At 45.4% G+C, this 26,860-nt stretch overlaps 1 protein-coding gene across 2 annotated transcripts; it reads right to left on the bottom strand.

Moving 5' to 3' along the window:
* Window positions 1-118: 118 nt before the first annotated feature.
* Window positions 119-22,886, bottom strand: PM20D1 (peptidase M20 domain containing 1). Of its 2 annotated transcripts, XM_010362482.2 has the most exons (13): window positions 22,637-22,865; window positions 20,293-20,379; window positions 17,743-17,975; window positions 17,234-17,320; window positions 16,510-16,640; window positions 16,090-16,209; window positions 15,103-15,178; window positions 14,557-14,618; window positions 14,214-14,292; window positions 12,652-12,723; window positions 4,568-4,736; window positions 2,371-2,470; window positions 119-841 (listed from the first exon to the last, which is right to left on the bottom strand). In XM_010362482.2, exons 1-13 carry the CDS (start codon window positions 22,803-22,805, stop codon window positions 718-720), a joined length of 1,509 nt encoding a protein of 502 aa, XP_010360784.1. In that variant the 5' UTR covers window positions 22,806-22,865; the 3' UTR covers window positions 119-717. The 2 variants fall into 2 exon arrangements, with proteins under 2 accessions (XP_010360784.1, XP_030790810.1); XM_030934950.1 differs by lacking the exon at window positions 20,293-20,379 and having other exon boundaries at window positions 22,637-22,886.
* Between the last annotated feature and the right edge of the window lie 3,974 nt (window positions 22,887-26,860).

Below are 26,860 nucleotides of genomic sequence, written 5' to 3'. Positions count from 1 at the left end.
GAGCCCTTGGGAGGAGCCCAAGGACAGAGGCTTTCTTTTCCAATCTCTGGCCTCCAGAACCAGGAGGTTTGGGGTTTCTCCAAAGCCCCCGCCTCAGTTTCACCCCTCAGTAACCAGCTGGTGATGGACAGATCACTTTATTTGACTGATTGTGGTGACAATTATGGTAGTATCACAGTTTGGGTAAGTCCAGGTCCAGAAGTAGCATAAATTGGAGAGTAAGGGGAGAGATGCAGGGGAGAGAGGAGAGATGAAGATACAGCTCACAAGTCCAAGAAGAGAGGGGAATAAAAGGGGAAAGAAAGTTCTAGCAAGAAGAAATATATAAGCTCTGGAGAAAGCATCCCAGCAACAGTGCCCTAAATTAAAGACTCCTATCAGGTAACACCTGGTTGAGATTTCTCAAATCTACATTTGCTAAGCCAAGCCTGGAGGGTGAAGCAGTGAAATAACCAGCATAAGACAGATAAGGGACAAGAAGGCAGCAAATGCCAGTGGATCAAGGGATGCAGATATCAGGAGGAAGGGAGAAGCCAGATTTCTGCTGACTTTACCTTACCCCTGGCCTTGTTCTTGGGTGAGTTTAAGAGTGAGCAAGACAGGTGGGCAATGTTTTACAATGTGGTTTTGATCAAAAGTTTCATCAACACTGGCTTTCCCCCTTGGGTTAGTCCTGGCCCGGGGTCGGGCATGCCTAACCCAGCAGGCCCCTTGACCTCACGGTTTGTGCAGGTGAGAAACTGGTTCCTGGTCTGTGTCAGCATTCTGAATCAACTCAAAGATGAATTTCACTTGGTTCTCATAGCCTTGGACTGAGATTTTCTCATTGACTCCATGGAAGCTGAGGAAAGTAAGGTGCATTTAGGGAAGGAGGGGAGGGCCAAGTGCCACAGCACAAGTGTTATTACAGAGCACTTTCCTTACTCCCCTCACCAACCCGGAAACTACTGGCCCTCCAGGGCTAGAAAAGGGAGGGGGCATCTGAGATTTCATATGACACATTGGTTGTTTCTCAGGGATCCATCCATGCTCATGACAAAGAACAGTGTGGAATAAACTCTTGGGGAGTCCAAAATAATCTCCTGCTGTGAAATCCACTCAATAATTTGTCCTCCAGGAGAATTATCTTTTTTTTTTTCTTGAGACAGGTTCTCACTCTGTAGCTCTGTAGCCCAGGCTAGAGTGCAGTGGTACAGTCACAGCCCACTGCAGCCTCAACCTCCTGGGTTCCAGTGATCCTCCCACCTCAGCTCCTGAGTAGCTGGGACCACAGGTGTGTGGCTAATTTTTTTATTTTTTAAATTTTTTTTGAAGAGATGGAGTCTTGTTATGTTGACCAGGCTGGTCTCAAACTTCTGGGCTCAAGTGATCCTCCTGCCTCAGCCTCCCAAAGTATTGGAATTATAGGTGTGAGTCACCACACTTGACTGACAACTATCTTTCCAATTCTCTTTCTCTTACGACAGAGTACCTAGCTAGACTATCTCTAAGCCAGTCCCTTACTCTTCCACTAGAGGGTAGAGAAGGCGACTGCCCAGGGTCCCTACCCAGTTTTCTGTGGCACCTAGGAACTTTACTACCAGACCTTACATCCACCAACCTGCCTCCCCACAGTGAAACAAAACAGAGCAAAACAAAACAAACAACAACCAAACTACATATGTAATCTCAAAGATGAAAGGAAACAGAGTACCCATCCATCTCCCATTTAAAAAACAAAAAAAGAAAGCTGTTCTTAAGCTCCCATTCAAATATTTTCACTCTGTCTACAGAGGACTTAAGATGGGGAGATCAGGTCTGGACATGATAAGTAGCAGAGAGGTAAATGGAAATTGTCCTCCCATACCCCAGGATTAAAAATGTGCTGAAGAACCCACAAAAATAGTAATTCATACAGAGCAGTTAAAATTGGTGCTCACATCTTGGATTTCCATAGTGCTTTCTTCTGAGAAATCAAAACATGCACCTACCTTTGACCTCATGTGTGGTCTGCATTTCACAAAATGCTGAGGAGTTTCCCCGTTTTGTAAGTGGAGAAAATGGGGTCCAGAGGATAAGCCCTCTCCCAAAGACAGGAAGAGCTGGGATTAGCACCCAGGGGTACTGATTCCACCAGCTTCTCCCCAGTCACCCAATTATCTCCATCTTTATAAAAGAGGGACCAATTTCCATAAATTCTAGGGGGTGACAATGAGACTCTGGCAATAAGGACAGTAGATGGGTTAGGTTCTACAATGTCTCCATTTCATTTTGCCAAATCCCGGCTTCCCCCGCCCCGATTCTGTGGACTGTCAGGAGCACGGGGTGGGAAAGAGACACGTCAAGTGTGTTTCTTTTCTCCCACCTGCTGCTCAAACCTGTTCCACTCACCTTTTTAAGTCTTCAGGCTGTAGATAGTAGGGGTTGAACCTGTAGATGCCAGTGGTGAGGTTTGTAAAGAATCGGCTGTCTGTGTTGGCGAGACAAGTACCTAGAGAGGGAAGATCAACAGGAAAGGGGCTTTACATGAGCAACCAAACCAACGAAGTGGCTGGGGTGTGGCCTGGCTGGAAAATTAGGATTACTGGGTCGCTACAGAGCAATGCCTGGGCTCTCTTGAAAGCCTATAGCTATCCTTACAAAACGCACCATTTCAGCCAGGAACATGGAATCTCCTTCCAAGGGCATTGGTGAGACATCCCTTGGATGGACCATTCAAGGGATGTCTCACCAATGCCCTTGGAAGTGTCCTCTCCCTGTGATGACCAGGGAGGCCAATATCTTCATACCCAAGGCCATGGCCATTTGCTATTCCCCATGATGACCAGGGAGGCCAATATCTTCATTTCATACCCAAGGCCATGGCCATTTGCTATTTAAGAAATGAGAAACTAGATAGCACTTCTTTATCACCTGACCTTTATTCTGTATCACTCTAGGTCAAAAATAAATACCCTCTGGGAGAACTTTACTACTATAAAATATAACCCTCTTGAATTGGAACAAAATTTCCTGTTATTCTCATTCTCTGAAGGATGACTCTGTCTTCCTAGAGTCAAACCTTAGATCTGGAAAGTGCCAGGACACTCTTTCCAGTTTCCCACTCTCCTGAAGGTGGTAGCAGGTCACCTGGCAGGGGCTGGGACTTGTGCCCATAGGTGTGTTCTTTGGGAAAAGACACCCTGGAGGATCAATTCAAGTGTGTGGGGTGATTTGAGATGGTAATTTGTGTTTTGTTCCATCTTCCACTCTTGGTTTCAAATGGACATCCAGGACCTTCACAGTTCCTTGCTTTGTGGTTGATTTCTGCCTGTCTTTTTTCTATAAAAGCCTGGCCCCATTGGCAGATTACAGTAAGTGCTCCAGAAGCAAGAGAATAGAGTAGGTAGCCTTTAAGGGCCAAGGGAGGAGAATCTGGGACTGTGAGGGCCGGGTTCCTGGATGTTTGGAGGAATCTCAGATTAGACCAAGAGAAAAGAAAACTAGACACGGGTCTTAATATTAGAACATTAATAATTGAGCAATATCATTATTATTGAGCAATGTCTTTTTTTTTTTTTTTTTTTTTTTTTTTGACAGAGTCTTGCTCTGTCCCCCAGGCTGGAGTGCAGTGGTGCTATCTCGGCTCACTGGAACCTCTGCCTCCTGGGTTCAAGTGATTCTCCTGCCTTATCCTCCCAAGTAGCTGGGACTACAGGTGCCCACCACCGGGCCCAGCTAATTTTTGTATTTTTAGTAGAGACGAGGTTTCACCATATTGGTCAGGCTGTTCTCGAACTCCTGACCTTGTGATCTACCCGCCTCAGCCTCCCAAAGTGCTGGGATTACATGCGTGAGCCACCGCGCCCGGCCGAGCAATGTCTTAATATTAGAGCAATAACCATTGACCAGAGATTTTCAAACTAGGGTTCGTCATCACCTTGTGTCAGAATCTCCTGTGGGTATTTGTGAAAAAGGCAAATTCCAGGGTCCCTTCCAGATTTTGTTAACCCAAATCTTTGCAGTGAGTCCAGGTAATCTGCATTTTAATAGTTCCCTGGGGAGACCTCTTCCACTCTTAGATTGGAGAACCACTGTCTGCAAAGCATAGATTTGGATGGTGTGCTAGAAGGCTGCGGAAGGGGTACAGAGGGGTGCTGCTGGGATTGATCTGGGCTGGGAAGCGTAAATTAGGTTAAGGCAAATGGTATGGGCTGGGAGGCTTTTCTGAGCTAAAGATTCTGAGCTTTGCTGCTGAGCTGTTATCCTAGAATGGATCAGAACCAGACTCTGGGAAGATCTGGGCCCCTTCTGTGACTCTTAGAGAGGAGGGAGTAGTCTAAGCCATTTCTCCCCTCTATGCCAGAGTGGCTGGCTTAGGTTAAGCAAGGACCCAGGCTTGACTGACCTAATTTATTGTTTCTGCTCCTTTCCTGTTTGCGTTTTCACTTCCACTCTGAAGGGAAAATATAGTTCTAGTCTCATCAGGAGGGGAAGCAGCCAGCTGTTTACAGGCTGAACATCTGGGGTAGGGGTGGGGAAGTAGACATTGGATTGGAAACAGTTCCAGCCCCCTCCTCCCTCCAGCCACAGCTGATGAAGTCATTACCTGGGATAGTAATATTGACTTCCGGGAAGACGGACTGTATGGTCTGGCGGAGCAGCTGGTAGCCCAAGGCCTTGTCATCATAAGGGCTGATGGGGAGGGGGTCAAAGGCAGTCATCACATGGAACTGGACTCTGTTATCAGCCACAATGTTCTTCGTGAGTTCTAGGACCTCCAGGGTAGAAACAAAGGGGGTTTGATTTCTTATTGATTTCTATACATGTACAATATGAGCTTAAATATTCTGATTTCTTTCCAGCAAGGCAGAGCCTGGGGGTTTACAGACAGGACTCATTTTTTTAAACATTGGGACTTCAATTTCAGCTGACTGGCTAAAGGTGATGTAAGAGTTGGGTCTTCCTGGAAAGCAATCTACAGCATGATAGATTTAGGTTAAATGTTTTGGGAGACTTGTCTTACAGTCATGAATCAGATCTTGAATTGGAACAAATTTACATGAGCAACCAAACAAACGAAGTGGCAGGGGGGTGGCCTGGCTGGAAAATTAGGACTACTGGGTCACTACAGAGCAATGCCTGGGCTCTCTTGAAAGCCTATAGCTATCCTTACAAAAAGCACCATTTCAGCCAGGAGCATGGAATCTCCTTCGAAGGGCATTGGTGAGACATCCCTTGGACGGAAAATTGGATGGGAATTGGAAAATCAGGAAGTTATGTATCTTTCCCCTTGGGTGGTGAGCCACAGGCTGGTTGAAAGTGTCGAAGAGACAGCAGAATGTCAATCATCTCGAGGCTGGGGAATAGATGTGATGACCTGGCTTCAGCCTCAGAGAACCTCAGATGGGTGATAAAAGGGTCACACACTTTTCTGTCCCCTCTCTGGGCATTCCTGCTTCCTGTTTGTAACCAGCTGCACTGGAGCCAGGAAGATGAGCTCAACACAGACAAAAAGTCAGAATTTGTGATACTGGTATTCAAGTTTTCTCTTTGCCTCCTTTCCTCGGGAAAGAACCTGAGGAAACTCCTAGAAAATTCAGTCTGAAACGAATAGAGTAAATCCAGAAAAATTCCTGTCCCCAGTCAGGAAGTAGACCAGACCCTGAGGATTAGGTCACATAGAGCCATGTGGGAATGGACCAGGAGACTGACTTATAGGGACCTTTGCTCTTCAAAGCTCCAGCACTAGTCCCAACCCATTTGTTCAGTAGTTGCTTTAAAACTGCCTCTGCTCTAGAAAGGGGGGTTGTCCCATAGCTGCAGATCACCTGAAAGCGGGATATTATCTTAAGTGTACCTCCTTTTTTTTTTTTTGACACAGAATCTCACTCTGTCACCCAGGCCAGAGTGCAGTGGCACAGTCTTGGCTCACTGCAACCTCCACCTCCCAGGTTCAAGTGATTCTCCTGCCTCAGCCTCCTGAGTAGCTGGGATTATAGGCATGTATCATCACGTCTGGCTAACTTTTGTATTTTTAGTAGACACTGGGGTTTCACCATGTTGGTCTGGCTGGTCTTGAACTCCTGACCTCAAGTGATCTGCCCACCTTGGCCTCCCAAACTGTTGGGATTACAGGCGTGAGCCATCATGCCTGGCCAAGAGTAGCTCTTTTTTTTTTTTTTTTTGAGACAGAGTCTCGCTGTGTCGCCCAGGCTGGAGTGCAGTGGCACCATCTCGGCTCACTGCACTCTCTACCTCCTGGATTCAAGCAATTCTTCTGTCTCAGCCTCCCAAGTAGCTGGGACTACAGGCATGCACCACAATGTGCAGCTAATTTTTGTACTTTTAGTAGAGATGGGGTTTTGCCATGTTGGCCAGGCTGGTCTTGAAACTTCTGACCTCAGGTGATCCACCTGCCTTGGTCTCCCAAAGTGCTAGGATTACAGGCGTGAGCCACCGTGCTGGTCCCAAGAGTACCTCTTTTATGCCAGAAGAATGTTAGGAGTTGAGTCTGGAGAGGAAGTGAAGGTTCCCACTTCTGGCTTAGAAACCACCACTTGAATCAAAACAAGTATCCTGCTATTGGATGGGCAAAGGGGTCATCAAAGTGTATTCTCACTTCTCAGAGCATATTTTCACTCCAGCACTTATAATACAAATACTCTAATACAAGAATTAGCGCACAGCCTTGACATATTCTCAGCCCATTGGCAAGTTTCTGAAGTCAGCCTCCATGAGGTGGGTTGGGACTATGCCCACTGCTCCAAATGCCTTAGAGGGTCCTCCAGAAATCAAAGAAGGCATGCAGAATGGATCCCTTCAGTAAGAGGCTGCAAGAGCTCAGGTTTCCCACTAGCTGTTAGGCCAGGCAGGGACTGTGTCTGACTCAAGGGCAGGGACTGTCTATCTCATTTCCACATTTCCAGTAGCAAGCACATAAAAGGCATGCAATAAATCTTGGATACATAAAATTTAAAAGATGTGAACCAATAAAAATAAGAATAGGTGTTGATTCATTAAATAACTTGCCATGGGTTATACAGTCAGTTTTGTCAGGTCGGGTATCTGTCTGACTTTATGGGAATAACGCTTTACTGCTTCCTAAGTACATACAGTTAGAGGTGGTGTGGAGTAGAACCTGAGAGGAGGCATTCATCTGAGATGGACTCCTTAGTGGTATGAATGTTTAGCCCAAGTTTCAAGGAAGGATATGAAACCGACAGAGATGAGGAAACAGATTGTTTGAGCATGGAGAGGGGCAGGCACAAAAATTGAGATGTAACAACCAACTTTGTGCTTCGGACAGTCACTCACAGTTGTGTGATCTTGGACAAGCTTCTTAACCTCTCTGTGCCTCAGCCTGCCTATCTGTTAACATGTAGATGATGGTAGCACCTACCTCATAAGTGGTGGTGACCGTTACTGGAGTTAACATGTGTAATGTGCTTAGGGCAGTGCCTCGCACACTCAAAAAATGCTAGCTGTTATTTGCTTGTTTAGAATAGAGGGACCACCTTGGGCAAGAATCAGAGGTACAAGAATGGAACTAGGAGGTGAGACTTGTCAATAGTGAGAGATCTCAAAGGTGACTTTAGAGCACACGAATCTCTCATTTCTCTGATCTCCTGTAGTTCTTTTTTTTCTTTTGAGACAGAGTCTCGCTCTGTCACCCAGGCTGGAGTGCAATGACGTGATCTCGGCTCGCTGCAACCTCCGCCTCCTGGGTTCAGGTGATTCTCCTGCCTCAGCCTCCTGAGTAGCGGGATTACAGGTGCTCACCACCATGCCCAGCTAATTTTTGTATTTTTGCAGAGATGGGGTTTCACCATGTTGGTCAGGCTGGTCTCGAACTCCTGACCTTGTGATCCGCCCGGCTCAGCCTCCCAAAGTGCTGGGAGTACAGGCGTGAGCCACCGTACCCAGCCCAGATCTCCTGTAGTTCTTACAGTGCATTCCCACAACCTTATGTTGCTCTCTGTTTTATGTGTAAAGATGTTTTCCTGTAAGTGAACGGTACAGCTGTTGAAGGCAAGGACAATGGATACTTAAAAACAGGTAAGGGTCTTTAGAGTTAGCAAGTCCAGCTTCTGTCCTGCTGTAAGGCTGCTCATTAGAAAACTCATGACAGGTTGTCATCCCATCTGCTGGAATATTTCCAGTGGCAGAAACCTCGTCACTGCATGCTATACACCATTCCATTTTTGAGCATTTCAGTTACAAATGCCTTCCTTATAATGAACTCAGATACGGTGTCCTGTAATATCTAACCCCTCTCCTTCTTTTTTGAGACAGGGTCTTGCTCTGTCACCCAGGTTGGAATGCCGTGGTGTGATCATAGCTCACTGTAACTTCCAACTTCTGAGATCAAGAGATCCTCCTGCCTCAGCCTCCTGTGAGTAGCTGGGAGTATAGGAGTGTGCCTGCTTAATATTTATTTTTATTTGTAGAGATAGGGTCTCGCTGTGTTGTCCAGGCTGGTCTTGAACTCCTGGCCTCAAGCAATCCTCTGGCCTCAGCCTCCCAAAGCACTGGGATTACAGGTATGAGCCACTGTGCCTGGCCCTGCCTCTCCTTTTTTTGGTAATGAATATACTCCAGCCTCATTCCAACTCCATGCCCTTTCCAAGGGCTGTTTTCCACCCAGCTGGGGCTTTCATCTCCCCAGGTCCTGGCACTCTTCCCTCCTCTCTATTCCCCTGCCACAGTGACCTTCCTTCCGGTCTCTCTGATGACACCCCTGGAATCCCTAGGTCCATCCTGCCCACGTGCTGGAATGGAAAGCCTCCATATTCAGAAAGCTTGTGGGTGCATTTGTCCTGGTTACTCCTCTCCCTTGGGCCCCATTTCCATGCATCAGGAACACTCCCTGCTGCACTCCCTGTGCACAGAGCCTCGGGCTGCATCCAGCAGGAACACAGGCCCCCCCCCAGAGTTCTCTTGCTCCATGGTGAGCACCTGTAATCCCACTACTCAGGAGACTGAGGCAAGAGAATCACCTGAACCCAGGAGGCAGAGGTTGCAGCGAGCCGAGATCACGCCATTGCACTCCAGCCTGGGTGACAGAGCGAGACTCTGTCTCAATATACTCTAGTAATATAGTACTAAACTCATCATAAACACTCAGCAGAATCTTACCTGTCGAAATTAGAGGGCATCTGTACTGTTCCCCACTTTGTGCTCTTGCTGCCTGGATGCTATTGCCAGGTCTTTGCTCCTCCTCAGAGAGGGCTTCACTGACCACTGCATTTAAAGGAGCTCACTGCTCTACCCCTGCCCCAAAATTACTCTGTGACACAGCATCCTATTATTTTCTTTGTGGCATTTACCACTTAAAAAAAATCTCCTTGCTTACTGCTGTCTCTTCACTAGAACGTAAGCACCATTAGAATGGGAATCTTGTCTGTCTTGTTCACCATTCTCCCAAATGCTTAGAAGAATGTCTAGTCCACAGTAGCTACCAATAGACACTTGAATGAATAAATGAAGGAAGAAAGGAAAGAATCTTCTCTACAACACTCTTATTCCACCCTTTTAGTGATGAGGAGCACAATTACAGTCCAAGATAGCACATTCCAAAACTCTCCCTCAAGTGGAGACTCTCTTAAACATCTCCCACTGGCCTCTCTACTCCTTCAGGCCCATTCAGGATACACCTTCCTTTCCACGAGGCAGCCTCTTGGATTTCTGAAGGTTCTGTTCCTCACAGCTAGGTGCTGGAGACCTATCTACAACTGAAGTTGAATATGGAGCAAGAGAACTCTGGGAGCGGCCTGTATTCCTGCTGGATGCAGCCCGAGGCTCTGTGCACAGGGAGTGCAGCAGGGAGTGTTCCTGATGCATGGAAATGGGGCCCGAGGGAGAGGAGTAACCAGGACAAATGCACCCACAAGCTTTCTGAATATGGAGGCTTTCCATTCCAGCACGTGGGCAGGATGGACCTAGGGATTCCAGGGGTGTCATCAGAGAGACCGGAAGGAAGGTCACTGTGGCAGGGGAATAGAGAGGAGGGAAGAGTGCCAGGACCTGGGGAGATGAAAGCCCCAGCTGGGTGGAAAACAGCCCTTGGAAAGGGCATGGAGTTGGAATGAGGCTGGAAAAAAAACTGGTGGAAAGAAGCTCAATGAGGGGAATTCAGTGATTTCCTGGCCCCATGAGACCCCAGGGAGAGGACAAAGGTTGGCACCTGATAAAAGGCAGGAGAACCAGGGCTCACATTGGTCTTAACACCCCCGCACTCCCCCGACCCCCTTCAATGGTGTGTGTCTCTGGGCAGGATGTCAACCTGCTCCCCGCTCTACAATAGGGAGTGTGCCTCTCTCCTTGCATGAGGACAAGTAAAGTCCTCTCTGGGGAAGAACTTAGGAGAAAGGACCATAGAAGTCCAAGTGCCACTGACCCTTGATGATCTGTGCCACAGAACTGCCCCTAACCCTGGTATAGTCTAGAATGTATAACTCATCTGCTAGTCACTGGGTTGCCTTTTTGGATCTTTTTTTTTTTTTTTTTTTTTTGAAGCATCAGGTTTACCTTTTGAATTCCTTTTGCTCAGTCTGATGTTTAAATAAGCTGGCATTTACTGTGGATGTCTGACATTCTGTGTAACTTCTTTTTTTTTTTTTTTTTTTTTTTTTTTGAGACGGAGCCTTGCTCTGCCGCCCAGGCTGGAGTGCTGTGGCCGGCTCTCAGCTCACTGCAAGCTCCGCCTCCCGGGTTCACGCCATTCTCCTGTCTCAGCCTCCCGAGTAGCTGGGACTACAGGCGCCCGCCTCGTCGCCCGGCTAGTTTTTTGTATTTTTTTTTAGTAGAGATGGGGTTTTCACCGTATTAGCCAGGATGGTCTCGATCTCCTGACCTCATGATCCGCCCGTCTCGGCCTCCCAAAGTGCTGGGATTACAGGCTTGAGCCACCGCGCCCGGCCCATTCTGTGTAACTTCTACTCACCCTTCGGCTTTCAGCTTAAACATCACTGCCTTAGGAAGTCCTGCCTGATTCCCAGATGGGGTCTGGTTCCTTGTTATATTCTCTAACAAGCACCAGGTTCCTCTTCATTATAGCACTCATCGTGGTTTGCAATTATACATTCATTTTTAAATTGATGTTTGTAGCAGACCATTGCAAGGTTCTGGCCTCAGCTCTTTTCTCTCCTAGCTCTCTGTACCTTCTTCCCATGGGCTTTTATTCAATCTAGAGGTTCCCGTGATGTTAGCGACACTCCAGCCATATCTCTAGTTCATATCTCTCTCCAGACCTGAAGTATTTATAATTGCCTATTTCATATGTTATAAGCTTCACAAACTTCCAAACTATGATATTCTTGAACTTGTTTTTATTTCTGACTTTCCAATCGTAGTGAAAGGCATTAACTACTTGGTCAACTACCCAGGTTAAAAACCTTAGAGCCATCCTGCTTTTCTCTCACTCCACACCCATATACATACCACATCTTATTGAACCCACCTCTCTCCCACCTCTGGTGGGTGCCCTCTTCTCCACCCCATGACCATGGCCTCAGTCCAGAGCTTCACATACACTACCTAAGATGCTGCAATAGCTCCCTGTCTCCTTCTCCTCCAGCACTCCCTCTTCAATGCTGCTAGCATGACCTAAAATCTAAAAGCAAATCTGAGTATTTGATTGAAGACCTCTAAAAGTTCTCTCCTGTCACAGATTTCACAGATTAGGCCCCAAACTCCTCAGCATAGCATACAAGGCCCAGATCTCTAAACTACAACTTCATTTCCTATCAGTTTTCATCTCCTATTACTTGTCCCCAATTTATCCTATTCCTTAAGCCACAATGAATATCTTACTTCTAGCCAAGTTCTGTTTGTCCTCTAAGGCTTGGTTCAAAATTTTAGTAGTCAGAAAAGACTTTTATGACCCTAAGAAGTAGCATGAATTTCTTTCTTTGCAGTGGTCCTATGGCAATTTGTTCACCTCTAATTTTTATAATCATAGTTTAGGGTTGTGGCTAAAAGCACAAACTCTGGAACTAGACAGCTAGATGTATAATCTTGGGTATGCTATTTGATTGCTGTGGTACCCTGTACCTCAATTTTCACCAGTTAAATGCAGATTTAGGGTGGGTGGTTGTGAGGATTAAAACGTACGGGTATACCTTAGAAAGGTGCCAAATATGGCTGGGCGTGGTGGCTCACACCTGTAATCCCAACACTTTGGAAGGCCAAGGCGAGTGGATCACAAGACCAAGACCACTCTGGCTAACACGGTGAAACCCTGTCTCTACTAAAAATACAAAAAATTAGCCAGGCACATGTGCCTGTAGTCCCAGCCACTCAGGAGTCTGAGACAGGAGAATCGCTTGAACCCGGGAGGCAGAGGTTGCAGTGAGCCAAGATCATGCCACTGCACTCCAGCCTGGGCCACAGAGCGAGAGTCCGACTCAAAAAAAAAAAAAAATACATAGCAAACCTACTACATATATATAATGTTTGTTACTACAGGTATTGCTATCATTTATTCATACTTATCTTCCACTCCAGACCCCATGTGTATCCAAACTCAGGATCTCCAATCCTAGCGAAGTAACTGGTGCATAGGTTGTCTTTGAAAAATGTTGGCTGAATAAATGGGACACTGGACCAGCCCTAGGACTGTAGTTAAACCCGGGCCCTGAGGGCCACATCTCCCTGATGCTGCATGAACTGTCTGGAACATGTGGTACATACCTCTTGGACTGTCTGTCCAGAGTGAATCCGGAAGTTGACTGTGGCCTTGGCCACTGAGGGGATGACATTCACCTAGAGAGAGAAGCACAAAACCCTGGCCTAAGTCAACCTCAAATCTTCTACATCTTCCTGCCCAGGAAATGCTAATTTCCTCAGCTCAGGCAGAGCTGGCTGATTTGACTTAAGGACCCAAGGCTTAGCTTTTCTAGTTTGCCTCTTGTCTTCTCTGAGCTAAGTGACATGTGGTTATATTCAGAGCTGAAGGGGTATCTCTGCTTTAAGCCAGACCTTCGTGCTTCTTGGGGCTGGAGGGGGTCACAGACATGTTCAGAGCAAGGCTGCTTTCTCTGATCACCCAGATATCTCTGTCTTGGCCCCATGCTGTGCCATTAGAAGCCTTCTGCATGCACTTTCTTTCCCAGCACACCCAGGACATTTCTGCAGCTGTTAACATTAGTGCTTACTCACAATGGGGCAGCCAGAGCCTCTGTTGGCCCCCATCATGTCATAGCACGGGGCTCACATCAGGTTTGATGCTTGAGGGGGATGAGAAGAACACATACTCCTCACATATTCCGGGTCAGGCAGGAACAAAAGAGTGACAGAAAAGTAACCTTCAGAGTAAGAAAAGGACCCTAGTGCTGCCCAGTGCTCTGCCTATTCTCACCTATTCCCAGCCAGTGGCTGAGCCAAGACAGAGGGATCTGGCTTGTTCTCTCGGGCTGTTAGTGTGTTTCTGAGACCCTAAGACCTAATATACCCTTTGGGAGCTGGTTCCCACTTATCCTTGAGGCTCCTGAGCAATTGTTCTAACCAATCAGATAAGCCAGTCAGGCAGTAATTGCCTCCCCATTCCTGATCCTCTAGCAGGGATTGGTGGTTTCCCAGGTCCTGTTGTAAAATCTGACTTTTTTGCCTGACCAGGAGGAATCCTGGACTAACTGGAGAAAATAATTAGGCTATGGAGGAATTGTTCCTTGGAGGCCGGGAGACTCCCCAAGTGCATATGTTTCTTTGAACTCGTATGGTGCAAAAAAGCACTAAGTTGTTAGGGACAGAACTGGGCTGTTGAAAATTAGCTGTTGCAACTTCTTTGTGCATCTGTTTTCTCAACTGGTCATTGGGGTAATACTCATAGGGCTCTTAGAAGGGTCAGATGGAGTAACAAAGTATCCTGGGGGGATGAAAACACCACTCAAATGTCAGGACACAGTGCTATTATTCTGATGAACACTACAGCTGACACACTGGGCACTTCAGTAAGTTATGCCAGGAATTAATTCAGAGGCATCATTCACTTATATACCTGATTACTAGAGTGCTTCAAGGTCACATTGTACTCTAGGTGAATGGTGCCCCCTGAAGTTGTGCTGGTGGTACCAGCAGTTACAAGAATGGTCTAACTCCCTTCAAGATTTCAGAAAGGCCTGTGTCTTTGCATGGCTAGGCTTGGATCCAGCTGACACACAGAGAAGGAAGGAAGAGCCAGTAGATAGAGCCAAGGAAGGGAGGAGTGGAGGGTGGTAGGGAAAAGCTGTATGGGGAGGAACCAGAGATGTTACCTTGATCCCTGCTTCGAATATGGTGAGTGCCTTGGTGGTCCTGATTATTGCATTGGTTAAGGGATTTCTCTCCATAAACCTAAAACAAAAGGACCAAGGTCAGATGTTAGAAAGAACCAATGGGGTGAAGGAAAGGGCAGAAACATTACCCACTTTCCTGAACCTTGGAGATCTTTAAGACTGAGAGAGACATCTTAGAGATGTCTTAAATACACATACTTAGAGATGCAATGTCTGGTGGCCGAGGGACGATTAGTCAGGCCCAGTTAAGCCAAAGAGAGGAGCCTGGGGGGTGGGTAGGTTTGAGGTGAGGGATATGAAAGAAGGAAAGATAATACTTTACCTGGTTATAAGGGGTTCAAATAGCCATGGGTTGCTCAGGATTTTATCGACAGGGAAGGGAAACTGGGAAAGAACAAGGTCAGCAGGATTTCAGAGGGGTCAGCACCACAGGGTCACCTCTACTTTAGCCTGGGTCTCTGAGACCTGGATCTCTCTCTACTTTAGAACTGCCTCAGGAGCCCTTAGCAGTCAGGAGTGCCTGCTAAATTCAGTTAGCTCAATCCCTGCTAGAGGGTCAGGAATGGGGAGGCAATTACCCTCTGGCTGGGCTTATCTGATTGGTTAGAACAATTGCTCAGCAGCCTCAAGGATAAGTGAGAACCAGTTCCCAAAGGTATATTAGGTTTTAGGGTCTCAGAAACACACTAACAGCCATAGAGAACAAGTCAGGTCCCTCTGTTTTGGCTCAGCCACTGGCTGGGAACAGATGAGAATAGCCAGAGCACTGGGCAGCACTAGGGTCCTTTTCTTACTCTGAAGGTTACTTTTCTGTCACCTTTTTTGTTTTTCCTAGCTGACCAGTAGTATGTGATTCTTCTTCCTATACCTCATCTGCCAGTTGCCGCAATACCGTCACCAGTGTCCCGCTTCCAAATATGATAGGCATTTGTGTCTGCTCCAGTCTGGAAGAGAAACAGAGTCCTCAAGACTTAGCGAACCCCAGCCAAAAATCAGTGGCTTGAAGAGGAGAAGAAGGGAAATAGGAGGAAGTTTCAACACTCCTGGCCAAGAGGTCTCCCGTTCACCTCCCTCCCACCTCCACCAACTCAACATTCTGAAGATCTCAAAACACCTGCAGAAGCTTTCCCTGTCTACCAAGTCGGCATTAGGGTCCTTCTTTCCTCCCTCTGCTGTTCTCTAGAATCTTGTGTGTCCACTCTCATAGTCCATCCCATACTACAGCAGAATTGTCAGTCTCCTGACAGTCTGAATGAATATAGCACTCCTTCCCACTTTGCTAAGAAAACCCAGCCAGGGGTAAGTTCTGCTGTTACAGATTCTGCTGTCCTCATTCATAGCCAGCGGCTCTTATTTTTGTCCTCCTGCCAGGACAGGTGGAGAATTTCGACAGCTCTACCAGTCATTGCCAATTTGTGATTCTAAATGTCTGGACTCTGGACTACTCTAGCTGTCTGACCTAGCTTCTGCCTGTAGGTTCTTGCTTTCCATATGTATATACTGATAGATCCTCTTCTGACTCCAGCCCTTGCAGGATACTGGTGGCTCTGTCTCTCCTGTGGCTCCCTCAACCCCCACCTTGGAAGGAATTCTCACTCCATTTGAGATAACCCCAGTCTGGTATCTGTGAGCCACGCTGAAATAACTCTTTGTTTACACCTCTTGTATTAATCGCCTGTATCTTTAGTCTGTCCTGGGTTTCCCCTTCTGTTCTTCCTCTAGTGTCGATTTTTTAAAGCATAGGTTCCCAGCCCAACTTTAGGGCAGGAAGCTGAGCCTCCTCAAATTTAAAGTGGGAAAGTGCCAGGTCTTCCATCTCAAGTCCGGCATGGGAGCAGAGCCAGGAGTTGCTTACCGGCTGACAGCAGCTGCGAGGATGCCAATGCTTGTCTCCTTTGGAGGAGCTGAAGAGTGGCCTGAAGACATGTTTACTTGCAGCAAGAGGTTCATGGAACCCTTCTCTGAGACACCAATTCTGTAGAAGAGGATCGGAAACTACCCTCTTGACTTCTTGCCTCTCTGAATTCTCCCATAGGCCCATAGATCCATCTGTGCAATAGTCTAGTGGGCAAGGAGGTAGCTTCATGCAGTTTTAAAAATTTTATACTGGAGGAAGAATGGAAGGGGAAGCCTAGGAGAGGTTAAAGATCGGGGCTATTAATGCGAGAGGTGTCAACAAAGAGTTGTCTCAGCATGGCTCACAGATACCAGGCTGGGGTCATCTCAAATGGGGTGAGAATTCCTTCCAAGGTGGGGAGTGGGGTGCTTTACTCACAAGGCGATGGGCTTCTTGAAGTCGGGAATTACATCATCCAAGATGAAGCCCCCCTCATCCACAACAAAGGCCAGCTGGACGCCCCTTGACTGTAGCAGGGCTGAGACCCTCTGAGCCCCTGTCCCTGACGACTGCAGACATGGAACACAGAGCTATAGTCCTTCTCAGTCAGAGACAGACCTCCAGACATAGCTAATGGGGACCCATTCAGCCTAGCTAGGGGTTCCAGAACCTTTCTACCTAGTCTCCTTCTTGGGAGCCAGGGCCCTAGAGAATTCTGCCTCACAGAATCCTGGAATGTCAGAGCTGGAAAGGTCCACCCTCCCTTATTTCACAAATGAAGAAACTGGAGCCAAAAGAGTGAAGTGACTTGCCCAGGGTCTAATTAAGTAGCATCACTGGAAATAAAATGCAGTTATCGCTCTCCCTTTTCAGTTCTTTTTCCATCACACCTATGTTTCTCAGGGTATAGGTGATGGACCCCCTGCCTGCCTCAGATATTATGAAGGAGTTTGTTAAAAATTCAGATCTATGGCACAAGGCCCAGGAATCTGAATTTTGGTCAAGGTCCTTAGATAGTCCTGGCATACAGACACACAGAGAAGGTGGTAAACTACCATATCATGGAGACCTTGCCACTGTGGCCAAACTGGATTAGGGTTAAGCGCCCACTCCCCTACCCTCAACAGAGGACAGAGATAGGTATAAGATGAAGAGGTTCTACCTCCTCATCATGGCCCAGAGAAATGAAGAAAGATCTTCGGGGGATGTACTTCCTGATCAGCAGGAGCTCCAAAGCCTGCAGTAATGCCTGGGGTTCAGAAGCACAATGGAAGAGGAAAAAGACGTTATTTAGGTGGGAGTACCAGGGTATCAGAGACACTCAGTTGCCTGTTATCAGGGATGGTGGGATAAGGATCTGACAGATTCTCTTGAAAGAGAACAGATTCAAATAGTACAGGGGACCTGATGTGGAGAAACATAACCTTTACCACCTGGAGAAGAGCATAAACATATCAATGACAGGACTGAAAGGGTCCCTGGGGACCATTTAATCCCATTTACAGCTGAGAAATCAAGGCCCAGAGAAGGGAAGTGACAAACTGATGGCTGGAACCCAGGTCTCCTGGAGCCAAGGTTCTTTTTATCATCCACTTCCCAGGGTCAGTCAAGCACCCCCATCCTGAATTGATCTTTAGGGCCCCAAGGCAGAGGGAACATTGCATCTCAGACCATCACAGAGTTCTTGTCGTCCAGTGTGCCCCGACCATAGATGGCACCATCACGCTCCAACCCAGAGAATGGGGGCACCTCCCAGCCTTCCTCAGGGGCAGGCACCACATCAAAGTGAGCCATCAGCAGGTAGGGCTGCAAGCTGGGGTCTGAGCCTTGGATAGTGAACAGGTGGCTATACTCTTCCACAACTTCATGCTGGATAAAGCTGGTGCTGAGCACTGTAGGAAAGACTAGAGGCAAAACGGCAGGGAGAGAGAACCAGGGTTAACAGTTTCCTTAGGTTTTCCTACCATGTTGTGCTGTCTGTTCCTTTATTTACTTATTTTTTTAAACATGTATCCCTCTTTAGGAAGCCTTCTAGGACAAAGCCAGTCTGATTCCTGATCTACCTGGACAATCTTTGAAATTCATCTTCCCCATATTTCAATGTGCTATTACTATATAATAACATGCAAATCAAGACCCACCATTAAGGCCAGGCGCGGTGGCTCATGTCTGTAATCCCAGCACTTTGGGAGGCCGAGGCAGGTGGATCACCTGAGGTCAGGAGTTTGAGATTGGCCTGGCCAACATGGCAAAACTCCGTCTCTACTAAAAATACAAAAATCAGCCAGGTGTGGTGGCTCATGCCTGTAATCCCAGCTACCCAGGAGGCTGAAACAGGAGAATCACTTGAACCTGGGAGGCAGAGTTTGCAGTGAGCTGAGGTTGCGCCATTGCACTCCAGCGTGGGTGATAAGAGCAAAACTCCATCTCAAAAAAAAAAAAAAGAGACTCGGCCAGGCCTGGTGGCTCATGCCCCTAATCCCAGCACTTTGGGAGGCCGAGGCAGGTGGATCACTAGAGGTCAGGAGTTTGAAACCAGCCTGGCCCACATGGTGAAACTCTGTCTCTGTTTTTTTGTAAAAATACAAAAAATAGCCGGGCGTGGTGGCGCTTGCTCATAATCCCAGCAACTTGGTAGGCTGAGGCAGGAGAACTGCTTGAATCCAGGAGGTGGAGGTTGCAGTGAGCTGAGATCACACCACTGTACTCCAGCCTAGCTGACACAGCAAGACTCCATCTCAAAAAAAAAAAGACTCACTATTAAGATGGTCAATATCTCAAGCTCAGGCTTGGTCAGAGCTATAACATGCTATCACAAGTATGTGTTAAAGGGCTATGCAGATGAGGGATGCATTAAATTTTGACCATAAGAGGCCTCATTAACCAAATTATATTAAATTATTATGTTAAATTAGTAGGCCCCATTAACCAAATTATATTTAAATATTATATTAAAAATCCAGAGACATTTTTCATTTTAAAAAGTCACACATCTAGTGTATGTGTTATGTGAACATAAAGATTATTCTGTTTAGCACAAGGTCATACTTCTGTGTGCAGGTATAGATGTTCCTAGGGTCAATTATTCAAGCGACCTTAACTACATAGGAGAAATAAATTTTATCTCTCTCTGGGCTTTTTGGAAGAATTCACATATACTTCTGTGGATACCCAAAAACTGAAGAAGAATATGGTTTTATCTTGTCACCTAGCTTATCTAGTTTACTGTCACTATACTTTTATTTTCCTATATTTATCTCCTATTTAGTAAAGACTTCCAGCCTTTCCAGCCTGGCCTCAGCTTGGCTACTGGGCATTAATCCCTGAGCCACTCATTTTTGTTTTTTCCTTCTTCTTCTTCTTTTTTTTTTTTTCAGAGACAAGGTCTTGAACTCTCACTTATGCTTGAGCACAGTGGCACATTCATAGCTCACTGTAGCCTTGAACTCCTGGACTCAAGCGATCCTCCCACCTCAGCCTCCTGTAACTAGGACTACAGGTGCGAGCGACCATGCATGGCTAATCCCAGAGCCATTTGTCTCAGGGTGTTAGAGAGGGGGCTACTTGCTGCTCCTAGACCAGCGTCTCCCACCTCCAACAACTTCAGAGGGGTTGTTTTTAATTAGATTTAGGAAGGTAATCTCACTACTTTCCATGAGATTTTCACAAGGAGAGGGAGGAGTTCCAAGAATCCTTTTTTCCTCTGACCCATCCTTCCTCAGTTCTGTACGCAATGGGTGGTAGGGATGAGGGAAAAGGACTGATGTTATAGCTCAAAGTTGACTGCCTAGAAGCCTAGAAATGTGTTAGTAATGTATCTGGAGTAGGTCTGAGTACATGGAGTGTATGTGTACAGGTGTGTGGGGGTGTGTAAGGAGGTAGGGGTAGGAGGAGCATGGAACATAGTTCTGGGCAGTTGCACAAGTAGAAGGAAACCCTAGTTCTACCTTTTGATGATTTAGCATTTATTGAATGACACATACGTAGGGCAAAGTTTGAGAGAGTTTCTACTCTCATGCAATGGCTGGATGAACTCTCAATCTTTGCCCTACATATGGTGGCTTAGTTTTTCCAAGAGCAAATCTACAGTCTCTACTCTGTCCATGGGAATTAGATTGTCCTCTGATCAGTCACAAAATAAACTCGTCATCACTTTGTAAAAGAATTGTGTCTCCATTGCTATTTCTACCACCCACCTCTTGCCCCTGATTTGCAGCTGACCTTTATAAATGTATTTTCCAAACTCAACCAGGGCTGTGGTATTGGCCTTCTCATAGCTAAAAGTCACTGTTGGAATCTGGATGGCACCTGTCAGAGTCAAATAGTGAGAGATGAAAGATTAAAAATGAATTAATCATTGTTTTTTTCCTGCAATCCTCTGTGCACAAAAAGTTCTTTTGCATTCATTATCATATTGCAGAGGGCAAAACACTAATGTGAGGTAGGCGCTATTGTTTCCCTTAATTTGAAGATGAGGGAAAAAGCTTGGAGAGGTTAGGTGAGCTGTATGAGCAACAGGCAGACTAGAGATTTAAACCCATGTCTTCTGGGTTTGTTAGGCTGATATGGTTCTTAAAGGCAAATACAGTCTAAGATTGGGGGGACGTGGATTTTTGGACCATGGTCTTGAAGGGAAGCTACTATAAATTGCTTTCTAAGGCCTCACTACCTCTGAAATCACCGCTTCCTTTGATGAATCCAAGCTTTCATCGTTCTCAAGGGACCCACTGTCCTGGGTCCCTATATCAATGAGGCTTGTGTGTTTTTGTTTTTGTGTGTAAAGGCTTATTCCTAATATGGAGTCTCACTAGTCTGTCAACCAAGACCAGCTTTTTGGGCATATAATGCCCGGGAAGGGGTGGATTTAGAAGCCCCCAAACAAACTCCTCAGTCCTAAAATAATCTCATCCTCCTTACTCAGTTGTCTCAATTCCTGAACCTTCCCTGGGCTCCTCTCTTTGAGTCTTCAAGGCTTTACAGTTTTAAAGAGTTCCATGATCAAAGACAAACACCACTGGGAGGGAAAGCATGAGTCATGAGAATATTGAAGTAGACTGCTCTCCAAGAACACAGTGAGAACAAATTCACCTGAGGCAGGAAGGGTCTCTGAAAGACAAACTTCATCAGTTTTGCTAAGGATCAACCCTACAATAGCACAGCCCACCAGATAGTTGGGGAAGCCGAGGTTCAGAAAGATTCAAGTGCCTACTCAAGGGCAGACTCAAGGATCTAAGCTCAGGTGTTCTGTCCCCTGCTCAGAGTTCTAAGCTGTGTTGCTATAAGGTCCCTATTCTAGGTTCTTACATAGCTTTTGTTCTCTTCTGTGCAGACTGGGAGTGGCTGTCTAATGCCTTTTAGAGGACTATTTATGCTTTGGGAAAACCCTGCTCTGCCTCCCAGGCCTGTCAGTCTAGCATATGAACAATCTATGTCCAACCATTGGGGTTAGCTTTTGGTCCCTGCATCTGCTTCTATATGTTTATGCAGGCAGTCTCTCTTAATCCATTACTTAATGAAAGGGAAAAGACTGGAGCTAAGCTGAATGGTAAAGAACGATTTCATCCCATAGGATCTAGCACTCTGAACAGAGTTTCCTGTTTCCTGGAAAATGCAGATTCAGAATGGGAATGAGTTTTTGGTCTGGATTAGAGATCTAGGGGAGCCATATTCTTCAATTAGGACTGAGAATTAGGAACATCCCACACCCCAGGAACACTCCACTCCCTTTCTTTTTTTTTTTTTTGAGACGGAGTCTCGCTCTGTGGCCCAGGCTGGAGTGCAGTGGCCGGATCTCAGCTCACTGCCAGCTCCGCCTCCCGGGTTTACGCCATTCTCCTGCCTCAGCCTCCCGAGTAGCTGGGATTACAGGCGCCCGCCACCTCGCCCGGTTAGTTTTTTGTATTTTTTTAGTAGAGACGGGGTTTCACCGTGTTCGCCAGGATGGTCTCGATCTCCTGACCTCGTGATCCGCCCGTCTCGGCCTCCCAAAGTGCTGGGATTACAGGCTTGAGCCACCGCGCCCGGCCTCCACTCCCTTTCTTTAGAGCCATCTGATCCCAGCGAGTCCGATAGGCACTAGATGCTGAGACCCACTGCCCACTCTTTGCTGTGGGGCCTTAGGGAAGATAATTTAGCTGACCTAAGCCTCAATTTCTCTGCTTTGTAGATAAGACTAGTATCATTTGTCTTATTTTACGACACCGCAGTAATTTATCAGGCATGCAAACTTTCAAAGGTTAAAAGTGATGTACAAATGAAAGTTCGTGTAATACTCGAGGCAAGCAGGGGAAAGAGTGGATGGTGGTCACCCCAAGAGGGGTGAAGTTGGAGTTTCCAGGTTAGGCAGGGCACACCAGAGTTCCAGGAGGCAGGGATGGGGGAAGTGTGGCGTCCCCAGGCCGGGGCACGATGTACTGGGAAGGGTGCTGGGACCGGGCTGGGGTGCGTGTCAGGGCTCCGGCTGCAGTAGCGGATGCTTTGCGGCGGAAGCGGGGAGTCACGGGTTGACCTGGGGAGGGAGGGGCCGACATCTGCGTATAGATGGGTGAAGGGGAGCAGGGTTCACCTTTCAGCGCCTCTTTCATCGCGACGCGCTCCTCTTTGCTGAACTCAGAAGGGATTCGCGACGCCCTCTGATGCTCGTCGCTCCTCAGGCCCATCGATCTGGAGACGGTGGCGAAAACTAGGAGCAGCATAGCCGCCAGGGCCAGCACGCAAACGCACCGCTGAGCCATGCTTCTCTCGAGCTCCTGCTGTCAGGCTGCCGGAGGAGTTCTGACCTAAACACCCGGACTAGCGTTTCTTGGCCCTGGTTCTGCTCTTATTCCCGCAAACAGCCTTAGCCACACCCCATCTCCAGATCTGACCAGTCATCGATTCGCTAGGACTGCGGAACACCCATCGACAGAATGACCCCGCCCAGGACCCTTAAGGCCTTTCGGGGGTTGTGGTTTTTCGTGCTGAGGCCAGCAGATACAGTAGAGCACAGGTGAGGTCGGGCTCCAGGCTAGAGTCAGGTCTGGTCCGCACTTGATCTCTCACCCATAAATTCCTTCCTGTATGACAACAAATCAAATAAAGAAGGAAAAGCAAAATAAAATGCACGAAGCTTATCAGACCATACTCTGCCGCTCCCTTTTTCTGAAGCTTAGGACCTGACCACCATTCCCTAGATTCTGGGGGGGAGCTCTCTAGGTTCCCAGCTTGATTTCATCTCATATTGGAACAAATTGCTCTGTTTGTGGATACTGCTTTGAAATACCAGCTCAGAGGGTTGGCTCCTGTTTAGAAATTTTATTGAAAGTGCTTTTAATATTAATGTTAACATGACATTTTTGCAACTCTAAACAGGTACAGTAAGACTGAAGGATTTTTTAGAAAGATTACTATAAAATATTTAAGAGAATTTTGATGAATAAATAATTTTGATGTATTCAACCAAGTGAAATTTTATGGTTATTCGGAGTGGAGGATCCTTCTGGAAAAAAGAAGACCTGTCTTATGTCACAGAAATATAAAATTAGATTTCTTGAAGCCAGAAGAAACTGTTCCTTCCAGATTTCTTGATGCAATTTTATCTGGCACCACTCTCAAATTTTAGAATTCTCAAGAAAAATACAGTAAGTGCTATATAGTCAGTAAGGTCGTATTGCTACCTGTGACCGAAGCTACAAATTCACACTCCTGGCGTTTGCATTTCATTTAAGATTTGCTTAAAACACAAAAAACTTCAGCCATGTAGTTACTTTTCTTTTTTCTTTTCTTTTTTTTTTTTTTGAGACGGAGTTTTCTCTCCTGTTGCCCAGGCTGGAGTGCAATGGGGCGATCTCGGCTCACCGCAACCTCCGCCTCCCAGTTTCAAGCAATTCTCTGGCCTCAGGCTCCCGAGTAGCTGGGATTACAGGCATGCACCACCACGCCTGGCTAATTTTGTATTTTTAGTAGAGATGGGGTTTCTCCATGTTGGTCAGGCTGGTCTGGGATTCCCGACCTCAGGTGATCTGCCCGCCTGGACCTCCCAAAGTGCTGGGATTACAGGCGTCAGCCACCTCGCCCTGCCTAGTTACTTTTTAATAGCAACTTTAAAATAGTATCATTAAATACTTCACATATTATAAAGATATAAAGAATAACATAATTAACATTTCTGGATTCACCACCTAGTTTAAGATTTAGAATGTTAAAAATAGAGTTGAAATTTAAACATGAACATTGACAGAATTTTTAGTAAAAAGTAGCTTAATCTCTACCAAACTTTAAAAATTTTTTAAAAGAGACTTTTTATTTATGTATTTATTATTTTTAAAAATTATTATTATTTTTGTAGAGATAGGGTTTCACTATTTTGCCCAGGCTGCTCTTGAACTCCTGTATTCAAGCAACCCTTCCATTTAAGCCTCCCAAAGTGCTAGGTTTACAGGAATGAGCCACCACACCCAGCACAATTTTTATGATTGTAAAATTCATGTATATTTATGCCCTTGTGAAATATTTGAAATATTAAGAAAAGTATAAAGAAAAAAATCACATGCTATCCCAATATCCAGAGACATTCGCTCATAATATTTTGATGTTATCCAATCTTTTTTCTCTGCACACAGATACCCACAAATGAAGTGTGTTCCTGTTTTAAAATGAAACAGATGCATATACCGCATCCAAATTTCTATGTTCTGCTTTTTTCCTTTAGCATTATGTCATAAACACTTCCTGGTCCTTAAATATTCTTTAAATTATCACATAATATTTGATAATTAAGAGTATGTAAAATGTGTATGTAAAGTAAATAATAACAGGAACACCTGTGATTTGGAATTTAGACCTAACTGGCCAAACTGCATTTTTTCTCCTGTCACTGCTCCAATTCTTGCAATCTGTCTAATTCCCACACTATTCCCATATCTAGCCAATCATGCTAAATTATCAATAGCATTGAAGGTGCATATGTTCTATTGCCTTTATTTTCCAACTCCCTGCCAAAGGTGATTGTATGATCATGTTGTGTGTGTTAAATAGTTCTACAACATATGTATGATATACATCTATGTATAGTGTGTGTATATATTTTATAAAAATGACATCATGTTGTGTATGATCTTCTGCAATTTGCTCTTTTTACCCAACACTGTTTGTGGGATTTATGCATGCTGTTATATCTTGCTACAGTCTATTCACGTTATTGTACATGTCTCCTGGGCCACAGGTAAAAGAGATTCTCTTGAATATATATCTAGGAGTGAAAATGCTGTGTTGTACTGTATGTTCTATTTTACAAGAGAGGGCTGAATTACTTTCCAAAGTGATTGGAACAATTTATACTAATCAGCAAGGAAGTGCATAGTACATAAGTTCCTGTTGCTTCACTTTCTCACTAGCTCTTGGCATTGGCATTTCCAATATCTTCATTTTGCCCATTTAGTGGCTGGAAAATATCTCCTTGTGGTATTACTTTCTACTCCCTAGCTTGTTGAGAAGTTTAAGCTTTATTTATTTATTTTTATTTATTTATTTATTTATTTATTTATTTATTTATTTATTTATTTATTATAGGCTCTTGCTCTGTCACCCAGGCTGGAGTTCAGTGGCCCAAGGGTAGTTCACTGCAGCCTCCAACTCCTGAACTCAAAGAATCCTCTTGCCTCAGCCTTCAGAGTAGCTAAGACTGCAGGTGCACACCAACACCTTCAGCTAATTTTTAGAAGTTTTTTTTATAGAGACAGTGTCTCTCTATGTTGCCCAGATTGGTCTTGAATTCCTGGCCTCAAGTGATCCTCCTGCCTTGGTCTCCCAAAGTGCTTCCATGACAGGCTGACCCACCATGCCAGGCCTAAACATCTTTAAATATGCTTATTTGCCATTCATGTTTCTCTAGTAGAGTGACTGTTCATATCCATTGCCCATTTTTGTTTTGAGTTGTCTTCTTCCTGAATTTTAAGGGTTTCTATATATTGTGGAGACTAAAATTTTGTGAGTTATATTTAAATTACAAATATTTCTCTTCATTTGTGTCTTGTGTTTTTACTTTTTTAATGGCCTTTTGATGAGTTGAAGTCTTAATAATATAGTTGAATTTATTATTACATTATTTTATAATTAGTGATGTTTTCTTGCTCAATAAATCTTAATAAATCTAGTCCAAGGTCATATATATATATATATATATATGAATTTTTAGTAAAAAGTAACTTAATCTCTACCAAACTTTAAAATTTTTTAAAAAGAGACTTTTTATTTTTTTGTGTTTATTATCTTTTAAAATTATTATTAATTTTTTAGAGATAGGGTCTCATTATTTTGCCCAGGCTGCTCTTGAACTCCTGGACTCAAGCTTTTCCCTCATCTTCGAATTAGAGGAAACAGTAGCGCCTACCTCACATTAGTGTTTTGCCCTCTGCAATATGATAATAAATGCAAAAGAGTTTTTTATGCACAGAGAACTGTTGAAAAAAATGGTCAATTCATTTTTAATCTTTCATCTCTCACTATTTGACTCTGACAGGGGCCATCCAGATTCCAACAGTGTCTTTTGGCTCTGAGAAGTCCAATACCACAACCCTGGTTGAGTTTGGAAAATACATTTATAAAGGTTAGCTGCGAATCAGGGGCAAAGGGTGGGTGGTAGAAATAGCAATGGAGACACAGTTCTTTTACAAAGTGATAACGAGTTCATTTTGTGACTGATCAGAGGACAATCTAATTCCCATGGACAGAGTAGAGACTGTAGATTTGCTCTTGGAAAAACTAAGCCACCATATGTAGGGCAAAGATTGAGAGTTCATCCAGCCATTGC

The sequence above is a fragment of the Rhinopithecus roxellana genome, chromosome 8 (assembly GCF_007565055.1).
Source record: "Rhinopithecus roxellana isolate Shanxi Qingling chromosome 8, ASM756505v1, whole genome shotgun sequence".
Lineage (NCBI taxonomy): Eukaryota > Metazoa > Chordata > Mammalia > Primates > Cercopithecidae > Rhinopithecus > Rhinopithecus roxellana.
The sequence above is the reverse complement of the archived record's forward strand: the minus strand, read 5'-3'. Positions and strand labels throughout refer to the sequence as shown.